Consider the following 22,443-nt stretch of genomic DNA (forward strand, 5'->3'; position numbering starts at 1 on the left):
AGCCACGAAGAGCATCGATGCAATGTCAAGCTGTGCTGCGTTTTTCCACCAGCAGCCAAGCGCGGACCCGGAAAAGCAGCCTCCCATTAGGGTGATGCACCTTATTCGTACAGGGGTGCGCCCCGCCAAGGTTGATGGGGGTCTTGCATCCTATCCCAACCTCCATCTCGCCTGGAGCTCCGAGACATGACACGTCTTCGGGCCTACCTACCAGGGCCCAGACGGTGTGATAGAGGATGCGAAGAGGGGGAAGAGGAGGAGGAGGAGGAGAAGGGGGGATGTTTGAGGCGTATGATGTGGACGGCCTGCCGGAACCGGCTGAAATGGATTCCTAGATGGCCTCAACGAAGCGGTAAATCTGAGCAAAGGGGGGGGGGATGGCCCGTGTGGGGGGGTTGAAGCTGAACAATTCTGAGAAGTAATATTGAGAGTCCTGGGGGTGAGGCACACCGGAACCCGGAACATAGGCCTGAAGGTTTTCACCGGCCGGACGTTTGTGTAGAGCTAGCTGCAGGTTGCAGCAGGAGCCGTGGGTGAACCTTGCCAGCCAGGGAAGGAAAAAAAAAAAAAGGGAAAGCCATCTGGCAGATATCCGCGCCGGGTCTTTTAATGACGCAATACGGTACTTGCTTAGACTGTCTACGTCGGAAACAGCAATGGAATGGGAAGGCTGCAATGGACCCAATAGACAGGGATGGAGTCGGAAGGGTGGTTGCGAGTGTCGCATGCAGTTGATCTGTAAGCAATTGCTTCCTGGTAGGCATCTTTTATCAATCAGAAGAGCTTCAGAGACGAGCGGAGGCAGCGGAGGCACACTCAGGCGGGTGAAGGTGAGGCTTACATCCATCCATTTGGACCTCGTGTGTGTCGCTCTGCATTATTCGCAGAAAGTTACGTCTTAACCCCGTGGAAGAACCACAAAAGCGGGACGATTACAGCCACCTGGGCAGCTTGCCAGCCATGGATTGATCCTCGCTGCACCGAGTCCCGTCCTGGCTGCAAGGGTAACAGGTAGCGGTAGGTGACGACCCTCCTACCTACCTAGGTAGGTATGCAGGAGCTAGTCAAGAGCTCCCCCGCCAAGCCGCCCGCCCTCATTGCTCAACATCTTTGCTTAGCTCATAGAATCCGCACCTCTGTCACGATAAGAGCACCCTCTAACACCGATTCCCGGACTTCCAACTTTCCACTGCTCAGATCTCGCGATATTTTTTTTGTGTCCCTCAGCTTCACACCTCAAAAGCTCCTCTCATTCGACCTTGTACTATCTCCAAGAGCCATCGATACAGTCGCATAGCTCGACCTAGCTGAGATGGCGTCAGACCTACATCCCGCTTCAGCGTGAGTTTCTGTCAACCCCACCATTAATCATCACAGCCTGTCGTCACTCTATCCACCAAGCTGCCCGCCCTCGCTGCCGACTCCTATCTGCCAAACAGGCTTCTGTTTTCGCATTGATCAAGAGCGTACTATGGCATTGTCTGATCCTTGCTTGGGCCCTGTCTCCTTTCTCGATCCGCCTTTCCCTGTGCCCGTTACGAGTACTTGTCCACAAGCTGACATATCCATCCAACCAGTCCAATGGAGCTGAAGGAGAACACCATCATCGTCGTTCTCGGCGCTTCTGGTGATCTTGCCAAGAAGAAGACGGTAAGTCGAGGATGCCATCCCTTCTGCAATTCCATTATGGCTAACCGAGACTCAATAGTATCCCGCCCTATTCGGTCTTGTAGGTCCCTCCCCGCCTGCCTCGCTGATATGTGCCATGGGCCAAGCCTAACCCCGTCACAAGTTCCGCAATCAATTCCTTCCTAAAGACATCAAGATTGTGGGCTATGCCAGGACGAAAATGGACCACGACGAGTACATTCGAAGAATCCGTTCCTACATCAAGACTCCCACCAAGGATATGGAGCAGCAGCTGGAGGAGTTCTGCTCCCTGTGCACATATGTCTCCGGTCAATACGACCGAGACGACTCTTTCCAGCAACTGACGAAGCACCTGGAAGAGCTTGAGGGCGGTCGAAAGGAGTCACACCGGCTATTCTACATGGCTCTCCCCCCCAGCGTCTTCACCATTGTCTCTCAGCACCTAAAGAAGATCTGCTACCCCAAGAACGGCGTGGCGCGCGTGATTGTAAGTCCCAACATATCTCCTGCCTCCATCTCATGCCCGTGGTTGCTTACCCCGTTGCTAGGTCGAGAAACCGTTCGGGAAGGATCTTGCCAGCTCCCGCGAGCTGCAGAAATCCCTGGAGCCTGACTGGAAGGAGGACGAGCTGTACCGTATTGACCACTACCTTGGCAAAGAAATGGTCAAGAATATTCTCATCCTCCGTTTTGGTAACTCTTTCCTCGGCGCAACTTGGAACAGGAACAACATCGACAATGTGCAGATCTCCTTCAAGGAGCCGTTCGGTACCGAGGGGCGTGGCGGCTACTTCGACGAGTTCGGCATCATCCGTGATGTCATGCAGAACCATCTGCTCCAAGTTCTTACTCTTCTCGCCATGGAGAGGCCCATCTCGTTCTCGGCAGAGGACATCCGTGACGAGAAGGTCAGGGTACTCCGCGCCATCCCTGCGATCGAGCCCAAGAACGTCATTATCGGCCAGTACGGCCGATCTCTGGACGGCAGCAAGCCTTCGTACAAGGAGGATGACACTGTCCCTAAGGATTCGCGGTGCCCTACCTTCTGCGCGCTCGTGGCTTACATTAAGAATGAGCGATGGGACGGCGTGCCTTTCATCATGAAGGCTGGCAAGGCACTCAACGAGCAGAAGACCGAGATCAGAATCCAATTCAAGGACGTGACGTCTGGAATCTTCAAGGATATTCCACGAAACGAGCTGGTCATGCGGATTCAGCCCAACGAGAGTGTGTACATCAAGATGAACTCGAAGCTGCCCGGCCTAAGCATGCAGACCGTTGTGACGGAGCTCGACCTGACCTACCGACGACGATTCTCGGATCTGAAGATCCCCGAGGCCTACGAGTCGCTCATCTTGGACTGCCTCAAGGGCGATCACTCCAACTTTGTCCGTGACGACGAACTCGATGCTAGCTGGAGGATCTTCACCCCTCTGCTTCACTATCTCGATGACAACAAGGAGATCATTCCTATGGAGTATCCTTACGGTAAGCCATGGCGGAGACGTCTCACACTACAGAAAACTCAATATACTGACTTTGCACGCTGACTAGGCTCTCGCGGTCCTGCTGTTCTGGACGACTTCACTGCCTCGTACGGTTACCGGTTCAGCGATGCGGCTGGCTACCAGTGGCCGACCACCTCGGCTCTGCAGCCCAACAAGTTGTAAGTAGTAGGATGTCGGTGGACAGGGTTCCTTGGCCCGGTGCTGCCTTGAGCGGACTTTTTTGTTGATAGACGGCCTCGACACAGTTAAGCGGATCATCCTGCGAATGATCAACGAGATGGGGGCTGGGCCTCAGATACCCACACAGCATTTAATGTGTGCAACGGGGGAGCGACTGTTTTAGACCGTTGAAAAGCAAAAAATAAGGGATCCTATTCGGCAACATTGGGGTACAATTCCTGCTACTGATTCCAGGTTCATGGGAGGCATTTCGGGCTTGCTTCACGACACACGTCCGGAGTACATTTTATTTCGTCATTAGTTTCTATTACGGCAGTGTTATTATTCCTTCAGTCACGACTGGATGGCAATGAAATTCATATATACCTAACCTTGGGTCTCGGTACAGCTGGGTGACTTGTGGTGGTTGGTCCATTGTGAATGTTGACTGGACCAAGAGCCGGGAGCATCGAGGCATATGACGAGTGCATCTACTGGGAGAGCACGCAGGCTCTATTCATACTGGGGTGCAGGAAATCAATCTACATTACCTAAAGTATGTATCTATTGGGGTTGTTGAGCTTGGGGCCAAGAGTCATGCTCTCCCATGATGAGGTACCTACCTTACCTACATGGAAGTGGTGTTTGTACCTTCCAGGTACTTAGGTGGCTTCCAGGCAGGAGGCAATCCTCGGTTGGCCGAAATCACGTGACTGCATGTGTCTTGGTGCTCGTTCCCTCAGCCGCCGCCCGCCCTGGCTGCGTCCAGGAAAAAGTACCAGGACCACCACCCAATAGTCTCACCCTTGTCATCACGTTCATTTCTTTTGCGCAAAGCGTTCCGCCTCCAGAGATCGACGCTGGTCGTATGAGAGGAGAGCGCATACGGCACAAAGAGTATTCCGGATCTCACCGTGTGTGTACTTGCGATTTGGGACCATTCTCGATTCCCTCCAGTCTGTCGCCTTCCGCTTCGCGCGTCGCGTTGTGATCCGGCCTTGGGTATCGCTCACCTTTGCGACATCAGCCTGCTCCTTGCTGAGGTCAATGACGGGCAGCGCATCCTAGCCCGGCTTCGACAAAGGCCTTCCATGGAACGATTTATACGATAGAGACGCCACACACCCGGTCCCGTGCCTGCAAACAAAGACAACAACACCTGCCTGCCTGCCTGGGGGTGTCTGGGGTGGGCACACCGAATTGGACACAGGAGGACAAAGGAGGTTGTTCGCGCGGGAGGCTGGAGCCGCCACGATGGAGAACGGCGCACAAAATGGCATAGCTCCTACCAACCACGACAGAGACTTCTCGAGGCTCAATGGCGTTAACGGCGCATCGCCTCTCAGTCGAAATCCTTCCCCCGAGAAGAAGAAACCAGCTGCAGAAAAGGACCAGACCAAGCCGGCGGCTATGAACGGCGACGGCGGCAGCGCCGCGCCCACCGCGGACCGGCAAAAGGATCCACTCGACGGCGAGGCTCCTGAAGAGAGACGGGCTCGCATGAACGACCTTCCGGACGAGATCCAGCACATCACCGATAACTTTGTACCACTCAGTTTTCTGCTGTCGCGGCTTGCGCAGAGGTCACATAATGCTCTGCAGGAGAAAATCATCGAGATGGCGCAAAAGCCTATGCCGGCCGCCGCCTTGAATGGCACCACCGAGACCTATGCTCTCGATAACGACGAGTCTGCGGCTAACCTGGAGAAGAAGAGGGCGTTCCTGAACTTCGTACAAAACGAACATAGTAACTGGGTCAAGGCGTTGGTTATAATCGAGTGGAGTAAGAAAGCAGAACAGGTCAGCAAGCTGATCGACCTGAAGGGATATTTGATGGGCCAAATGCAGACACACGACAACGCCTTGTCGAACATGATGGACCTGAAGAGGAACTTGACTTTTGCGAGACTGCCAAGCCCGGATCTAAAGACTGCTCTTCAAGTACTTTCAGATGGCGACGTACCGTGGTTAGCCGATCTAGACTACATAGCGCCGCCCCCGATCGACCCGAAGGAGCAACTGAAATGGATGGACAACATCAACACGCTCTTGTCCTTGCGGCTGAACCTGGAAGATCACGACACCATACCCTATTTCTTCAGAGACTACAGCATCGCTTCTGGCCGGGTAACTTTCAGAGTGAAGGGCGAGTTTGAGGTGGATCTGACCATCGCCGACGAGGACTTTGAGAAACAACTATGGTTTCTCGATTTTCGATTCTGCTTCTCACCGGCCCCTTCCGAGCCTTCCGAGGCCCTTCGGTCCTTCTTAGAGGGGAAAGTTAACGACGTCCTTGGCTCAGAAGGCTTACCGGGCTGCTACAAATTTCTACACGAGTACGTCCTAACTCACAAGATCAACGAGCTCAAGCGGCAAGCTCTCGAGCTACGGCAAGGACGGTGGATCGACACACTCAAGGTTGAGCCCCTGAATCGTGCTCTTGCGATCCAGTACTGGGCCTCTAAGCCTCGCGACAACCTCAAGAGCTGGATCATAATTGGCGTCCACAGCGGGAAAACCGCCGGCCGCGACGCAGATGAGAGGACAACGAGCCGACTAAGCATAAGGTGGTTCAGAGACAATGTGGAGGTAAAAAATGCAGACATACCATTCGATACCGAGAAGATCTCGGCGGAGAGTCTGCTTAAGGCCGTCATTGCCAGGCATACCGAGCACATTCTGTCCACGATACACGACAGGCTGTCAATCAAGCCTCGTTTTGCGCAGCGACAAGCAGCCTTGCGTTTGCACATCTCTCGGACGGAGCCGATGGACTCGTTCTTGGAGGTGCAGATGACTTATCAGGACCAGGCTATCGCGAGAATAGACCCTATTACAGGCTCCTTTGCCCTGGGGCCTCATTCTCGCATAGTTGCCCAAGGCGAACACCGCCTGAATCTCAGCGGGAAGGATCCTGCCGAGGATGGAGTCAATGCGCTCGATGGTATCCGATGTCTGTTCGCTACTGAGGAACTCAATCGGCGTGCCAAGAGCTTCGGTTGGATCGCCACCCGCAGCCCCGTTAAGCCAGATGCACTGCGACCAATAGTCAACACTCGTGAGAACTACCAAGCTGTCTGGTACAAGAGGCAGGATTGGGACTCGAAGTGGCACATCATGGTCAGTCTGAGTTTGAGCGGGGACAGGTGGTGGTTGATTGAGTTGTAAGTGTGATCCCCGTGAATCTACTTGATTTCAGAAACAAGAATGCTGACCGTGACGTCTAGGGTGAACAGCCAATCAGGACCAGCCGTAGGGTTCTATGTGCCCCTGCCGCAGAACCCGGCACAGCCAAATCTTCAAGATCCCTTCTTCAGCAACTTCAACGCCTTCGTCTCAGGGATCATATCTCAGATCAGCGACATGCGCGATCTGAGAGCGAAGCGCATCAAGAACTTCCAAAGTGCGGCCAATAACCCCTATTTGACAACCAAGTCGCGCTTCCCGGTGATACATGTTAGCTTGGCCGAGCTGTTGTCCTACAGGACAAGTTCCTCAGACCCTCTGGGTCGGCATCCGTGGGCGTTGAATTCGGTGCGGATACTCTTCAAGGGCATCAGTGCCGATGCGTCTGCCGCTCGCAGCGGCAAGTCGAGCTTGCAGCGCAATACAGGCATCACGGAGGCCAGGCTCGTTGTCACTGACCGCAAGAAGTTCAGCCTCCTGCAGGGCAAGGTGGACCACGATGTCGCCTTCAACCACCGCACTGGCGAGTTTTGTCTGACACTTCGATCAGAGATCGGCAAGTCCGTCATTGACATGCTCATTGTCCGGTTGCAATCTATAGTCCGATTGGTAGACTTCCTGGACAATGTTCAGAAGGGCAGCCAAGGCATCGAGTGCGAGTCCGTCACATTACGCCAGGTTGTCTTCACATATGGAGCGCCAGCGCAAGCAAATGATTCCGGAACCGCGGCAGCCAAACGATGGCGTGTTGTACTCGACCTGGCTGCCGAGGACGGCATCCGGATTGAATTGGAGAAGGGCAACCCGCACCTGCGCATATACGACTTCCTGGTGCAAGTCGTCAACGACCCGCAGACTTTTGGCTATCTCCCGTCCGTTCTATCCGCCACTCTTCCCCTACTCACCGCGCTGGACAAGATCGACGACGCCTGGAGACCGATCGATGCCAACGGAGATGGCTCCTTCGCCGTCTTCCCTCGCTCGGTGAACTGGATGGGTCTCCGTTACCGGCTTCCATCGCCGCAGATTACTCAGAAGCGCCAGCTCGACCTGTCTCTGCGCCTCCGCATGCGTAGATCAACCACCTGGTGGTCCGTAGAGCGGCGCAGAACCGCCGCCCAGCTCTCTAGCGGCGCGGGCGACGAGTTTGACAACGCTCTCAAGAAGGTCTGGGGTGGCAGCGGTCCACGCTGGACGGGCCTCAATACGGCCGCGGCTGCTCGGCCAGAGGACGGCATCGGGCCGTTGCTCGACGCGGTCGATGAGGCTGTCCGGGCTCTGGTGGGGACGGCACCTCCTCCTCCGCCGGTGGCGGCTACCGCACAGCCGCAGCAGCAGGCAGGGCCGGCCCCCAAGAAGCAGCAGTCGAGGCCGAGCAAGGCTGCACATGCGCGCCCTCCTGAGCCCCAGCCGGACGTTGTTGATCTGACGTGAGGGCACACACACACTCCAACTGATGGAAAGTACTGGAGCCTCGACATAACCCCGTCATATACACACCGTACACATTATCTTATTTCGACACGTACACACCCCACTGCAGTCAGTGTCTTCGCGAGACAACGGGAGGGGTACCATGGGCGTGGACGCCTCTCTTGATCTGCAAAGGGCGAGATGAGCTGCCGACGCAGAGGCAGACTCGGGAGGCGCACAGCACGGAGCGAGCCATCGGGGGGCACGCTCCGGATTGCACACCGGCCCAGAAGTCGTGGCTGGTTCGGCGAGCAGTGTCACAATACAAGGCACACAGCAGCAAGCGCATTTGCCTTGCATATTCACTTTTTTTTATATCACTTTACAGTTTCTCCTTGTAGATAAAGCCGAAGCGGGTTGCATCGGAGACAAAAGGCGCGAATCGGGGTCGAGGGCTGGTCAGACAAGACCTTTTTTTCATCATGATGATACCATACCACCGAGTGTTTATGTAACAAAACCCTGCCCAAACAAGCTCCTCATAATCACTATTGGGCGAGAAAAAAATAAAAACAAAGAAGTAAAATTTACCCAAATGCTGTTGATCATGAATTCGTGACATGATTTATATCTGGATGGAGCTCCTTCTTGCTTATGATAGATAGGTACCTTACATGAAGTAAGTCTTCAGCTCACTTCATATACATTGAATCTTGCCATACAACTCCATCATGCCCTACTCCTGGTTTGTTTATATGAGATTCCCAAAGACCACACAAGCACGCTCTTCATCTAATTTATATGCAGCAACAGCCCCATTTCACTATACTCATACACAGGGACACCCATCATCCCCAGTCACCATAGCCATGCCATCCTCTTCCGATCCCATCTCACCCCCAGCCATCTCACACAAAAACCCCCCTTAGCCATCCTCTACTCATCCTCAGGATACAGCCCCCGCGCATACCCATGCCGGAAAGGCAGCACCTCGGACCGCAGGACCCTCTCCCCGTCGCTGCTCCCGTCGTCTGCTTCCTCTCCTTCTCCTTCGCCCTCGCCGCCGGCCCGGAACTGCCCCAGCCCCGTCTCGCCCACGTGCGTCATCCGGCTCGTGCCCTTGTGCGTCCGGTACCCCTTGCCGGCCGCCGCCATCGCGGCGTCGCGCCCGGCCCGCAGCGACGGCAGGACCCCGGGCGGCGTGTAGCTGGGCCCGGCGACGGCGAGCCCGCCGCGGAAGGCCCGCTCGAGCTCGCCGCGCGCGCCCTGCATGCGCGTCGTGTGGCCGACGTGCTGCTGCGGGATGCACTGCCAGCAGAGCTTGGCGCCGGCGGCAGCGAGCGGCTCGTCGGGGGGGATGCCGAGGTGGCGCGCGACGACGGCGCGGCCCATGAGCACGGCCTCGTCGCGCGAGGGCCAGCGGTCGCGCGGCAGCCAGTCCCAGTGGTGGCCGCCGAGCATGACGGTCAGCTTGGTGCCGCGGACCTCGTCGGCGTTGTTGGCGCCGCGCATGAAGTCCTGGTGGTCCGAGTCGAAGATGACGCCCAGGGCGCCCTCCGGGTTGAGGTCGTAGGCCACCGACGAGGGGACGAGGTAGCCGAACCCGCGGTGGGGGCGGATGAGGTCGCGCTTCGGGTAGAAGAGGTTGACGAGCATGATGGAGGTGGCCTGCTCGTTGCGGAGCGAGGGGAGCTTGTTGTTGGTGATGGCGTAGAGGTCCTTGGCGAGGATGGTGGATATGACCTTGTCGTAGGCGACGCCTGTTTTGGATTTGGACGTCTTGATCTACAGAATACAGAGTCAATACTTGTTTTTTCCCCACCAACTACTAAAATTCTTGAGGCGGCTGTACCTTTATCCTGCCTGTGGGCTCGTTATACGAGATGTCCGTCACCGGCTCGCCGAGCTTGAACTTGACCTTGGAGTCGGTCTTGAGCCGCCTGGTGATGGCGTCGGTGAGGGTGCCGAACCCGTCGTTGAAGCCAATGAGCCCAAAGTTCATGCTGTTCCGGACCATCTTCTTGTACTCGGCGTCGCCGTTGTAGTACAGGTCCTGGAACAGGTCGAGGTCCTTCTCGAAAACGAGCTTGCCGCGCCCGCGCAGGTTGTCCTTGAGCCACATGGACTGCATCGGGGACTGGAAGACGCTCAGCTTCCAGACGTCGCCGCCGTAGATGCCGTGCATCATGGCCCCGACCATGTTGTCGACGGGTTCGCGCCGGCCCGTGCGCCGCAGCAGCCAGTCGCCGATGGACTCGTCCGCCACCGCGCCCGACGCCTGGCCGGCCGGCGACCGCTTGCCGTAGCCGAGGACGAAGTTCACGAAGGCCGTCGGCGCGCCCTTGAAGATGGGCCTTGTCAGTGCGGCGTGAAGGATATTCACTGCTGCCCCGACCCAGGTTGCGAGGCTGTCATTCTTGGTTGGCATCTTGAGCTTCACGTTCTCTAGGTGGTCTGGGTAGTAAATGTATTGGTTGGGAAGCCCTTCTTCGCCGCGCGGGATGTTGAACATCTCGGTCTGTAATCCGAGATCCTGGACCTGGAAAGAAGAGACAAAGACGAGTTAGAGACGGCATTGCTTCTCTCGGTGCCCAACTACAAAGACACACAAGACAGGACAAGAAGAACATACCAGCTCGTACAGCACCAAGTCGTCATACCGGTTCGTCTGCCCCAGCGCCGGCACCGCCCGGGGTCCCCTCTCAAAGATGCCCTTCACCTCGGACCCCCCCCGGCCCTCGGCAGCGAAGCGCTGCGAGTCCACCCACCCGCCGAGCCGGTCGCTCGCCTCGTAGACCGTGACCTTGGCCGACGGCACAAACTTGTTGAGGTAGTAAGCGGTCGTCAGGCCCGTCAGGCCGCCGCCCAAGACCGCGATCTCCCGCGGCGGCTGTTGCTGCTGCTGCTGCTGCTGCTGCTTGGCCGGGCTCGTCGACGACGCATAGCTCCGCCGGGATCCGCCGTGGCTCGCAGGCGAGGACTGGCCCTCTTCGACGCCTGCCGGGAAGGCTGCGGTCCTGGTAAACCCGGCGCTGCGAGCTACGAGCGAGCTCACCTGCCGCATGGGGAGCCGCGGGCTGGCATGGCGCGCTTGCAGGCAGCGCGTGCTGGTGCCGTATATCCTCAGCAGAGCCAAGACAGCTCGGTCCTGGAGTCTGGGAGGCATGGCCATGTCACAGTGGCGATCAAAAGGTAGCCGTGGATGCTTTTACGACCTCAATTGAGCCGCAAAAAGCATTCCTCCCAGCGCAGGACGGAAAGACAGCCCATATATAACAGTGCAACTGAGCAGATACAAGAGGTACAGTGGGGAAATCTTCCGATGGCGCCACATTCGGCATACGATATGGCTGGATGCGGGCGGGACTAAACCTAAGTGCTAGAGTCGTGGAGCTCTGTAGCAGCCCACAGGCAGCGCTAACCTCCGTAAAAGACCAGTGCCTCACCTCTGGATAATAAGAGGTAGGTAAGCCTGGTGTTGAGCAGCAATCATCCATCCATGGATCACTTGGACTTCAAAACATCACATTGCATAAGTAGTGAACTGATGAATGTTTGGAGAAGAGCGACGACGACTTGAGTGTATATTACGTCGTCGGCGTCAACTAACGGACCTTCTTTTGGGTCAAGTCGGGCATTTTATGCCCTGATAATTCACTTCCTCTATAGTAGACCGTCACCCCTTTCCTTTGGGAAGCAAGCCACCGCTTTTTCTCATCCACACAACCCAACGCCATGCATTCTCACCGCGTTTCCTTCCTCTCATGGGCCTACATGACCCGTCTGATCGTGACAAAAATGGATATAATACAGGACTCAGAATACCTCCGCCGTAACCAATCACATGCACTGCCCGAAAATCCGTCGTTGAGCTTTTTTGAATATCAACCATCACTGGCACTCAACTCGTCATCTCGTGTGCGTGATCCCTTAGACTCATGCGCCCTAAGCAATGGCATCTTGAGCAACCTCGTGGTCGCCCATGGCATTGTCAGGCTGGTCAGGAATGATGTTCTCCTCGGCAGCATTCTCATCGACAAACTTGCGCTCGCTAACGTGGCTCTTGGCACCATCGGCTGTCCAGACCTTATCCTGGAACGTGCCTCGCTGTCCTTCCTCGTGCTTGAACGAGCAATACCGGTTCGTACACGGGTTGAACTTGCACATCGTCTGGACGTGGGTGAACTTGCAGCCCTCCACGGAGCAATCGGCGCCGTTGCGGCAGAGGGGCATGCTGGGGTGGCGGAAAGGACAGCGCGGGTTGGTGCAGTGAGGGAAGAACTTGCAGTCCTGCTCGCTCTGGTGGGCCTCCCTGGCAGCAGGGGAAGGATGTCGGCCGACACACTTGCGGTTCTTGCAAGCTGCACCGAAGGTGCAGACGTCCTTCACATCGACTGCGGTTCCAGGGGGTGCGGCAGGGGACTGGTGAGCAAACTTGCAGTCCTTGTTCGTGCAGCGCAGGTTGAACTTGCAGACGGACTCGTCGGGGTTGAGAGGCTCGCGCTTCTCCCCGCTCATGTCGACATCCTCGCCCTCGGTGGCGGGCTTGTTCTGGTTATGGTGCCCGTTCTGATGGTGACCTCCCCGGAAGTTGTGCTTGTTGGGGTTGCGGATGCGATCTTGAAGAGGCCTTCCGTTCTGCCGGAAGTTGCCACCACCTTGTTGCATCATCTGCTGCTGCATCTGCTGCTGCATCTGCTGCATCATCCGGGATTGCTGCTCGAGGATCGCGTACATGTCCATGGCCTGCGGCGACTGAGCTCCGCCCATCATGTTCCACGAAGGGTTCATGCCATTCATGCCAGGACCGCCGGAGCCCATGCCCATGCCCATCGCCATACCGTGGGCGATGTTAGCTGCCCTGCCATTGGCGTTGCGAGGCTGTCGACCGACACCCATCCTCGGACCGCTAGGCGGGGCCTTGTGGGAGTTGATGCCCGCCTGGCCACGGACCCGATGAAGCGACGAATCGTGAGTGCGATCTAGAGCTCGGTTTATTTGGCCCAGCATCCGCCTGTCGCGGTTACCGCGAGGGTTGTTGTTGTTGTTCCGCATCGCCTTGGGGCCAGTGGGGCTAGAGTAAGAAGTTAGTTGGGAAGTTTGGAAGGGTGATGCACGGTGTGCAACATACGCATTCAGATCGCCGGGACCTGACGGCTCGACATGCATGTCCATGTCCTCATCTCCAGCGCCACCAGAAGCGTCAGCTTGTGATGCCATGGCATTGTCCTGACTGCCGTTGAGCTTGGCGTTCTGGACATCGATCTGCTCGAACAGCCATCGCGCAAACTGTTGCGCAGCTGGATCGTCAGAGCCCAGACCGAGCAGCTCGGGTAGTTCGGTAGCGATTTCGCCTTGTGTCTTGCCGTTGACCAGCATCAGAATGATGTATTCGGACAGGTTTGTGTCGTCGGAATCGGCACTGGCCCAGCCGGCCTCGACGAGCTTGGGCTGGATCTCATTATTCAGCGCCTCCGCGAGCGGAGTGTTGAGCGCGATCTCGACAGGCATGGTGTGAGATGGCCTCGGATGAGGCAGGCAGAGGTGAGAGAGAGTGGCGCGCTGTGGTCGCAGGAGCAATTCGAAATAAGAGGTACGTGAGACTTGTTTGGTTGGTACGCGACGAAGTTGGAGGGGATAAGAAAACTCAGAAACAGTGGCAGATGCGAAGTCGACGGCGATCAGCGATGAGATATAAAGGCGCGCGGTCTCGCTCGGTCAAGGTCCTGTTGATTTTCAGAAGTCTGGGGGAGGAGGAAGAGGTCGTTCAAAGACAGGGTCTTTGTGAGGACTGGGAGACTGGGGGAAACTTTTGATGGCGATTAGTTAGCCATGACAAGAGCGTGACGGGGCGCGCCAGAGAAAGCAGCCGCTGGTGATTGGCCTGGCCAGTCACCGCTCACGTGATGCTACATATCCCGAGGCAGTCTGTGGCTGGGAATGAATGTGGCGTCGGCGATAAGAACAACGATAAGATCTCTAGGGAAGTCCACTGGGTTCCATCCATGGACCATTCCAGGCCTACCTAGGTACCTAGGCTCCTAGGTCACTTACACTGCACCGCACTTGCACTGCACTACGGTGCAATAAGGCACCCCCAACTGCACGGAAGATGGACTTCCACCTTGCTTTGCTATTGTAAATAAGCCAAGAGCATCCATATATTTCCTGTGCGCCTTGACTGACCAATCACTTAAATACGGGGTCGACAGGGTAGACTTGGCGCAGAGCAAATTGATGTTACCGGAAGCAGCCCTGCATTAACCTACCTATTTCAGACTGAGGGCCCCTATATCTCTCAATGGATGCTATGCCGCCGCCAACTAACGAGTCAACCAAAGGGCAATGGGCCACCTGCACAATTATCATCTCTCCTCAAGAACTCGGAATATAAAGCAGTTCTTTCTTTTCTGCACCTACTCCGTAGTCAAACAGCAGCGGAGACATAGACGGCTCCTTGATGCTATTCAGGATTCCTTCGCCTCTCCCCTGCAGAGGCTCCTCCTCCGTTAATAGCGCCATCGCCTCACCACCTAATAATATTCCCCTTCTAACCAGGTGCAGGAGGTGATGGACCGAGCTAGATACCTACCTTATGTACAAGATTGTGCCATCTCAACATCCTTGTGTGCAGCTAAGCTATTTCTTGCTTGTTACACTTATCTCATGAGGCGCTACACGCACGCACATGAGTGCCACGACACGTTCCATAGCGTCGTGACCTTGGGTGGTCCATCTGCCCGGTCTTGGTCTTTTGATCTTGTGTTGTGTGTGCAGCTGGCTCGATGCAAGCTTCCTCCATGCAGAGTCCGATGCCAGTTATCTGTCCGGGCCAATCCTGGGACCCAAGGTCGTGCAACGTCAGCCTCCGTCATTTTCAGGCCTCTTGCAGCAAACAAACCCGCAGTTCGCCAGCCATCTCCTAGCTGACTACCTGTGTCGCTCAATGTGAATCCTGTGTCTGTCCTGTCCTGTCCTGTCCTGTCCTGCCCTGTTCTGTCCCACCTGGGTTGTCTCGCTCTCAGTCACCAGCAAGCAAGCAAACTCAGCCCGGGTCATCATCTCGCCATACATGCGGCTGGCGGCATTCGGAACGGCACAGCATTGATAGCATAGCATCGCATCTTGCATCAATGGACGTTGGCCAGTGCCATGCCAGCAGCTGATCCATGTGCCATCCTCCGCGGCCTCCACTCTCTTCAATCCCGGTGCCAGAGAACAGAGCATCTCCTCACTCGAGACGCTCCACAGTCCCGTCTTTAGCAATCGGAAGGCGTGGAAGTCGGGCCTGGCCTTGATCAGCCCTGTCCTGGCGATCTTCATTTACATACAACTCCTGCTGGATACACCCGCAAATAGCTGTCAAGGGTGTTTGCTTGGACAAGGCAGCACCAAAGGGGTCTTTCTCTCGCACTTTGTTCATCTCATCCCATCTCATCTCATCTCAGAGAAGAGAGAGAGCATTATTAGAAGCAGCATTAAATATCCTCTGCTTCGCCTCTTGTACCCCCCCTTCCCTTCCCTTTTCTTGTTGGAATTGCCCGAGACTCGCATCCGTCTCTTGCTTTTTCCTCTCCCCTCCCTCACGCCTCACCCTCGCCTCGCCCAGCCCAATCCCGGGATCCTGTCTCTCTCCTCGAGCTCTCAAAAGGAACATTGGCCCAAGCCAGACCCCGCATTTGCCCTCTCATCTGATCCAGTCCAACGGCCGGGACGGGCCTTTTGTCACCACCTCACGACCGCCTGCGTCGCCCGTGAAGCAGCGCCATCCGTCAGTCACCAGGGCTAGCCTTTCTGACGTAACGTTGCGACCAGGGCCAGCATCCCTTGAGATTTGGATCAGCTCTTTTTCTCATCTCATCCTACAACGGGATCCAGACAGGCAGTGAACCGGGCCCGTGACTCCCCTTCCCAGCCAATTTTAAAGTTGGTCGGCCAAGGTAGCAATTGGTTCCCTGGTTCTGCCCTGGTCACGAATCGCGCATGGCGGAGTGGGAGTGAACCATACCGCCGCGGACAGGTCGGCTTATGCAGCCCACGAATCGCTCACATCGTCTACGTACGGCATCGAGCCAGCTTCTATAAACTTTCCGTCGTTCCCAGTTTACGAGCTCGAGGATCCAGACACCTGGAAGGCTTCATTCGCGTGGTTGTTCTCCTTCATTTTATTTCTTTTTTGGTTCTCGTGGGTTGAGTGCTCTCCCAAAGAGCCCACTCCACTTACACCATGATCTCCAAATCCATCTTCTCGTTTCTGCTGTTGGCGCTCCTGAGCAGCCCTGCCTTTGCGATATGGCCTATCCCCAAATCCTACCAGCAAGGCAACAAGCCCCTGTTCATTCATCAGAACCTGGCACTCTCTTATAACGGTGGAAACGTATGCTGGAATTCCTTCTCTGAGCATTCCTGTCCCCTTGATGAGTTCAGTACTAAATATGAATATAATGAGCAGCTAGTCTACACTTATGGCTACTCCCCAGCCTCCATCAACAGCAAGGAAATCGTCCAGGCCGGCGTCTCCCGCGCCCTCGCCTCTATTTTCCAGACCAACTTTGTACCGTGGAGGCTGCACGGCAAGAATGAGCTTTCGTCCTTTGAGCCCGATGTCAACCAGGCCAAGTGGATCAAGTCTCTCGCCATCACCCAGACCGGCGAGGACAAGCCCGAGACGTTCAAGCCTCTCGCAGGCCAGGTCGACGAGTCGTACAACTTGACTCTCAGCGAGGACGGTGTCGCTAAGCTCAGCGCCGTCACCTCGACCGGTGTGCTGCGCGGTCTCGAGACCTTCTCGCAGCTGTTTTACACGCACTCGACCGGCACCTTTTACTACACCCCCTATGCGCCGGTGTCCATCCAGGACTCGCCCGAGTACCCGCACCGAGGCATGCTGCTCGACGTGGCCCGGAACTTCTACCCCGTCAAGGACATCCAGAGGACGATCGACGCGCTCAGCTGGAACAAGATGAACCGCCTGCACGTCCACATCACCGACTCCCAGTCCTGGCCCCTGGACCTGCCCAGCATGCCCGAGGTGGCCCGGGAGGGCGCCTACAGCCGCAGCCAGATCTACTCGGAGAGCGACCTCAAGGGCCTGCAGGAGTACGGCGTCGCCCGCGGCGTCGAGGTCGTGCTCGAGATCGACATGCCGGGCCACATCGGCTCGCTCAACTGGTCGCACCCGGAGCTCATCGTCGCCTACGACGCCCAGCCCTACCAGTGGTGGTGCGCCGAGCCGCCCTGCGGCGCCTTCCGCCTCAACTCGACGGCCGTCGACAGGTTCCTCGAGGCCATGTTCGACGACCTGCTGCCGCGCGTGGCGCCCTACGCGGCCTACTTCCACACCGGCGGCGACGAGCTCAACGCCAACGACTCGATGCTGGACCCGGGCATCCGGAGCAACAAGACCGAGGTGCTGCAGCCGCTGCTGCAGAAGTTTGTCGACGCGCAGCACGCGCGCGTGCGCAAGCACGGCCTGACCCCCATGACCTGGGAGGAGATCCCGCTCAACTGGAACGTGAGCATCGGCAACGACACCGTCGTGCAGGCCTGGCTCGGGGACGCGTCGGTCAAGAACCTGACGGCCAAGGGCCTGCAGGTCATCGACAGCAACTACAACTACTGGGTAGGCTTTCCCATCTTCTTCTTCTCTCCGCCGTTTGACAATAAGAGAGATGTTTTGCATTGACTGACACACTAATACAACGAAACAGTACCTCGACTGCGGCCGGGGCCAGTGGATGGTCTTTGACAACGGCGCCTCGTACAACACGTACTACCCCTTCAACGACTGGTGCGGCCCGACCAAGGCCTGGCAGCTGGTCTACTCGCACGACCCGCGCGCGGGCCTGGCCGCGGAGCAGGCGGCGCGCGTGCTCGGCGGCGAGGTCGCCGTCTGGAGCGAGACCATCGACCCCGTCAACCTGGACCAGGTCGTGTGGCCGCGCGCCAGCGCCGCCGGCGAGGTGCTCTGGTCGGGCCGGCTCGACCCGGCCACGGGCGCGAACCGGACGCAGCTCGACGCGGCGCCGCGGCTCAACGAGTTCCGGGAGCGCATGGTGGCGCGGGGCGTCGGCGCGTCGGTCGTGCAGATGACGTGGTGCATGCAGGCGGCCAACTCGAGCGAGTGCGCTGTCGCTGCTGTGTGAGAGCGGTTGATGATGGAGGGCGGGGAGGAAGGGGGGGGATGTAGAAGAGGTACTACCTCTGGAATTTGTCTTTTTTTTTTCGGTACAGAGCTGGGTACCTAGGATTAGGTAGAGACCCCTTGGGAGAGGTTGGAGGGCGAGGGACTACTACTAGCGAACTTCACGTATATACTTATTTAAGTAGAGTAGCATGCTCTGAATGACTATGATGAGCGGGCAATCGAGGCATCTGGTGTTGTTTCGACCTGAAAATTGCATCCAGGTTGCTGTGTGCGAGAAGGGAAGGGGTCTCCCCGTTGAATGTACCCATCTTACAACTTCCGTGACTGACAGGCTTCGGGAACAGAAATGGTTTGCATTTCTACGAGGGAAGGGGGTTTTGTGCTTCAGCAGGACGTACCTTAATGTCCATAGATGAGATGACCGAGAGGCTCCTACCATGTCGATCAGAAACAGCCCGCTCTCCTTGATTATTCACAACGATGGATGGCAGCAGACCCATCCTCAACCCGCTCCCACGTAACTTACATGATGTACTCTTCGCTATGTAGATATGGCGAGGCTTCAGAAAGGCTCTAGCACTTGACGGTCAAGCCGAGAGAGTGCCTCAAACCTTGGTTTGCTCCTCCCCTCGCGGTTTGGAGATAGGAGATAAGTAAAGACCACGCAACGTTCCTCCGCTACATACGCCAGACATTGTTGATGGTATGGGTGAAGTGAGCGGGAAGAACTACGCAGTAGGCATTCTGTTTTCCAGGAAGGAAACTACTATCTATAGCTGAGCCACAGCAAGATGCTCCATCTCTTAGCCACTTCATGTACTATCTTTCTTATATGGCCAACTCGACATTGCTAGGGCGCAGGCACGACGCTTGATGCTCTCGAGTAAATGCCCATGGTCAGCTTGACTACTACCATCTACCATCTACCACCATTCCAATCATCTCTACTATCCCCACCACCATCATCATCATCATCATCGCTACCAGTCCTCGTCTAAGCCCCTGCAGTATAGGATTGGAACGATGGTTGTAAAAATGCAGAACCGGACTGTTTGATCTTGACGGTGATCAAGTCAACTGGGGCTACAAGCACCATGCGCTCCATCCGCCTCACGTTGCCGCGACGGTCGCCGCCGGCGACCACCGCCTAGCGCGTCGCCGACGCCGCTGTGCTGCCGCTCCGGCTCTGCGTCCGGCCCTTCCTCAGCCTCCGGCGTCTGCCGTTCCGCTTCCCGCTCCCGCTCCCGCTCCCGCTCCCGCTGCTCTGTCTCCGGTCCTCGCAAGACCACTGGCGGAAAGGGTCCAGCTGCCGAGGGCTACGGCAAGAAGAAGAAGAAGAGATTGCGCCCTGGAGTAGCAGCGATCAGAGAAATCCGCCGCTACCAGAAGTCATTCAATCTCCTCCTACCGAAGCTTACATTTTCTCGCCTGGTATATCCGTTTTCCACTGATATACCGACTTCATCCTGACATTCCCTAGGTGTGTGAGATAACATACGATATCCTTTCTGAAGGGATGCCATTTCTTAGATAAGATGAAGTATGATTCCAGCTATCTGCTATCAATGCACTGCAGGAATCGGCAGAGGTGTATGTTGTATCGTGGCTTGAAGTGGTGAATATGTTGGCGATTCATGCCAGACGTGTCACGATCCTTACAGTATATCACTCCTCCCATATAGTCACAGTAAGTGCTAACCACTAGCTACAGCGTGATGTGTCATTTATGAACTGGCTCTAGGGCATCCAGACTGTGAAGAAGAAGAAGGACAGGCTGAAGTTTGGTGGCGGCAAGAACCTGCCTGGGTATAATGAGTAAGCAGACTCAATAGGCTTGGTTGTGTGACGCGTCTCATGTCTCTTTTACTTGAGCGGCACGCTTGGTTCAATGCTGGTATAGAGAGGACCATGCACTTGGAGAAAATTTCTTCTCCAACTACTATGACGGAAGGTATTTGCATTTGGCACGGCATGCATCACAGGGCCTGCCGCCGTTCCTCCTCCTCCAACCCCCTAGGAGGGCGAGGAAGAGGAGGAAGATGATGATGACGACGAGGAGGACGAGGAGGACGAGGACGAGGAGGACGATGACGACGTGGAGGACCCGCACAAGGACGAAGAGTTTTGTAAGTTTGTTCATCGATTACCAACACTTGCGTTGATAGATCGAGGCGAAACACTAACAGCATAACGGGGTGTGATGGTTATTAGTCTCTCTCTTTTTTTCTCTTTTTTCTCTTTTCTTCTTTTCTTCTTCTTTTCTTCTTCTTCTCTTCTGCTTCTTTTTTTTAAAAAAAATAAAAATAGAAAAATTCATGCTCTACAGAACCGGTTCTCATGGCGTGATGATCGAAGTTGCTCATAAGAGGTGCTATGTACGACCCGCCGCCGCACAAGCAAAAGGCGCATGATGGCGAAATGAGACCGAGCTTTCTTTGGATCTAGCCACACCGACTCTGAACGGAGCTCGCCGCGGTGTTCATTCGTAACTTCTTTCCAGCATGAGATTGCCTCTGCACTAAGCTTCCCATCCCATGTGCTGAGAAGCCGTATCGAAGGCCGAAGACTGGGATAGCCTAAGGAATATTCAAAGACACAGGCAAAATAATGCCCAATATGCCAGAGCTCCATTATCTTGAGCTGAGGCATTCTTGGGATTATTTTTGCTGCCTCTTGAATAAGCTGATCATGACGCAGAGGACTGAGTGCAGGTGTGGTTAAAGATAGAAGCCTCAGGTTGTGCCACATCATCTCTCCAGAGACTTGAGAAAAGAAGTCCTTTGCATCAATGCTAAAGGTAACAAGTAGCTCGTCGAGGTGCTGGCTTGATTCTGCAAGGGCCTGTCCCAAAGAAGGGCAGAATTTCCTGTCTTCCTTGCCGTGATAGAGTGGTCTGAAATCCTCAAAGATCCGGAATCTCCGTAAGTTTGTTTGGGCACGGAGCATAGATAATAGGATGTGATGTTCTGCATCTCGTACTGCCAGACCATCCTCTCCCTCCGGGTCCCGCCAGTGTTCGTATCTGATGTCGAAGAGTTGTGGTAGGCTTTGGATGATAGGTTGCAAAGCTTTGGATATAGAGTAGTGTCGGTAGAACTGGCGTCGAATGACCAAGACTGTGATGATATTGACCTTTGGAAGGACCTTCTCAAGTTGGCGGGCAGTTGATATGCGCAAGTCGAATGCTAATCCACATGAAGGCCCAAAAACTCTTCTCAATGCATCGCCTGTTGGACGAAGTTGTCGCTCTTCTCTCCAACCATGAGCCTTGTCGTGGAAGCCTCTATTTTGAATCCCGATAATATTACTCCACGAGGTATCGTTGACACGGCATTGCAGCTCCTTGCAGAAATGGGTCGCATCGCTTGGAGAGTATACCCCAAGCTCAAGGCGTAGTCCTTTGTAGGGATGAACCGAGCTGAGATCTCTCTCCCAAGTTGACAATATGTTGAAGAGACCCCAAACTGCCTTGGTAAACACAATATTGTTGTTTCTGATCTCGTCAAGTGTTTCTGCTTTTTGACACTTCTTGCAGTCGTACTGTGGAAGTTCTATGCGCAACCATATCCATTCTATCCAGGCTCTGCGCTGCTGTTGGCCATGCGTGAATGCGCCGAACAGAAATATGTCGGACTGGTGTAGGATCAAGCGTTTGAAGTTCTCCTTCTCGAAGAAGCTCTGCCATTCTCGACAGACAGTGGCATAGATCGACATCTCGTAGGTTCGTTTCCCCCTTGATGCTAGCTGGCCCTTTGCTGATTCTCGAACTTGCTCAAGGACCATCAGGCGGATCTCTGGAGGCAGGCGTGTCCAAGGTACCACCGTACGCTCCTGCTCTTGATAGTCCCATATTCCATTCTTTGGAAGCTCCACGACAGGTCGCCTTGTCGCACATACCACGCGCCTTCGGGGGATCATATTGATTCGAGAGACGCTGGGAATGTGAAGCAGGTCTCCGGTGGCAGCGCACTCGTTGGATGGATTCTGTCTTGGGAGCAATCCAAGTCCTGATGGGAGGCAGGCTCCCTTTTATCAAGGCTTTCTGAGTCGTCAGGCTTCTTTTCTGCTCGGTTCGTACCATGGTTCATGGCCGTCGTCTTGTCAACCAACCATGGTGCTCATCAATGTGGAAGGCATTCTACCTCATGCCGTAAAAATTATCTATCTGCTCAGGTGCTCCAGCGGATGAGTCAAGATGCTAGAAACAGAGAATTATAGAGCAAATAAAAGAGCTCAATTCGTCTCTAGGCTCCAGTCTCTCAGGGGTGAGAAAACCCCAAGATTTACGGCATTTTCTCTGCTTGGCAGTTCTAGTATACCAAGTTTTTGTTCATCCTAACATGGAAGGGACATTTAGTTTTGCATCTAGAGTACAGTCGA

General features: G+C 55.4%; 6 protein-coding genes across 6 annotated transcripts; 3 read left to right on the top strand and 3 right to left on the bottom strand.

Moving 5' to 3' along the window:
- Nucleotides 1-1,581: 1,581 nt before the first annotated feature.
- On the top strand, nt 1,582-3,320 carry E0L32_009626 (uncharacterized protein; the record flags this gene model as incomplete). Its single annotated transcript, XM_031144612.1, has 5 exons — nt 1,582-1,650; nt 1,709-1,729; nt 1,793-2,137; nt 2,199-3,138; nt 3,205-3,320. 5 exons carry the CDS (start codon nt 1,582-1,584, stop codon nt 3,318-3,320), a joined length of 1,491 nt encoding a protein of 496 aa, XP_030990633.1.
- Nucleotides 3,321-4,571: 1,251 nt separating this feature from the next.
- E0L32_009627 (uncharacterized protein) lies at nt 4,572-7,937 on the top strand (the record flags this gene model as incomplete). The annotated part of the gene is made up of 2 exons (XM_031144613.1): nt 4,572-6,481; nt 6,545-7,937. The coding sequence occupies 2 exons, from the start codon at nt 4,572-4,574 to the stop codon at nt 7,935-7,937; spliced, it is 3,303 nt and encodes a 1,100-aa protein (XP_030990634.1).
- A 915-nt stretch (nt 7,938-8,852) lies between these two features.
- On the bottom strand, nt 8,853-11,088 carry E0L32_009628 (uncharacterized protein; the record flags this gene model as incomplete). The annotated part of the gene is made up of 3 exons (XM_031144614.1): nt 8,853-9,701; nt 9,769-10,455; nt 10,549-11,088. The coding sequence occupies 3 exons, from the start codon at nt 11,086-11,088 to the stop codon at nt 8,853-8,855; spliced, it is 2,076 nt and encodes a 691-aa protein (XP_030990635.1).
- A 773-nt stretch (nt 11,089-11,861) lies between these two features.
- On the bottom strand, nt 11,862-13,427 carry E0L32_009629 (uncharacterized protein; the record flags this gene model as incomplete). The annotated part of the gene is made up of 2 exons (XM_031144615.1): nt 11,862-12,990; nt 13,048-13,427. The coding sequence occupies 2 exons, from the start codon at nt 13,425-13,427 to the stop codon at nt 11,862-11,864; spliced, it is 1,509 nt and encodes a 502-aa protein (XP_030990636.1).
- Nucleotides 13,428-16,143: 2,716 nt separating this feature from the next.
- Nucleotides 16,144-20,254, top strand: E0L32_009630 (uncharacterized protein; the record flags this gene model as incomplete). Its single annotated transcript, XM_031144616.1, has 5 exons — nt 16,144-17,538; nt 17,627-18,057; nt 19,105-19,336; nt 20,081-20,189; nt 20,229-20,254. The coding sequence occupies 5 exons, from the start codon at nt 16,144-16,146 to the stop codon at nt 20,252-20,254; spliced, it is 2,193 nt and encodes a 730-aa protein (XP_030990637.1).
- A 122-nt stretch (nt 20,255-20,376) lies between these two features.
- Nucleotides 20,377-21,981, bottom strand: E0L32_009631 (uncharacterized protein; the record flags this gene model as incomplete). Its single annotated transcript, XM_031144617.1, has 1 exon — nt 20,377-21,981. The coding sequence occupies one exon, from the start codon at nt 21,979-21,981 to the stop codon at nt 20,377-20,379; it is 1,605 nt and encodes a 534-aa protein (XP_030990638.1).
- Nucleotides 21,982-22,443: the final 462 nt, after the last annotated feature.

This window comes from Thyridium curvatum, assembly GCF_004353045.1.
Source record: "Thyridium curvatum strain D216 chromosome Unknown NODE_71_length_214541_cov_85.463701, whole genome shotgun sequence".
Taxonomy (NCBI): domain Eukaryota; kingdom Fungi; phylum Ascomycota; class Sordariomycetes; order Thyridiales; family Thyridiaceae; genus Thyridium; species Thyridium curvatum.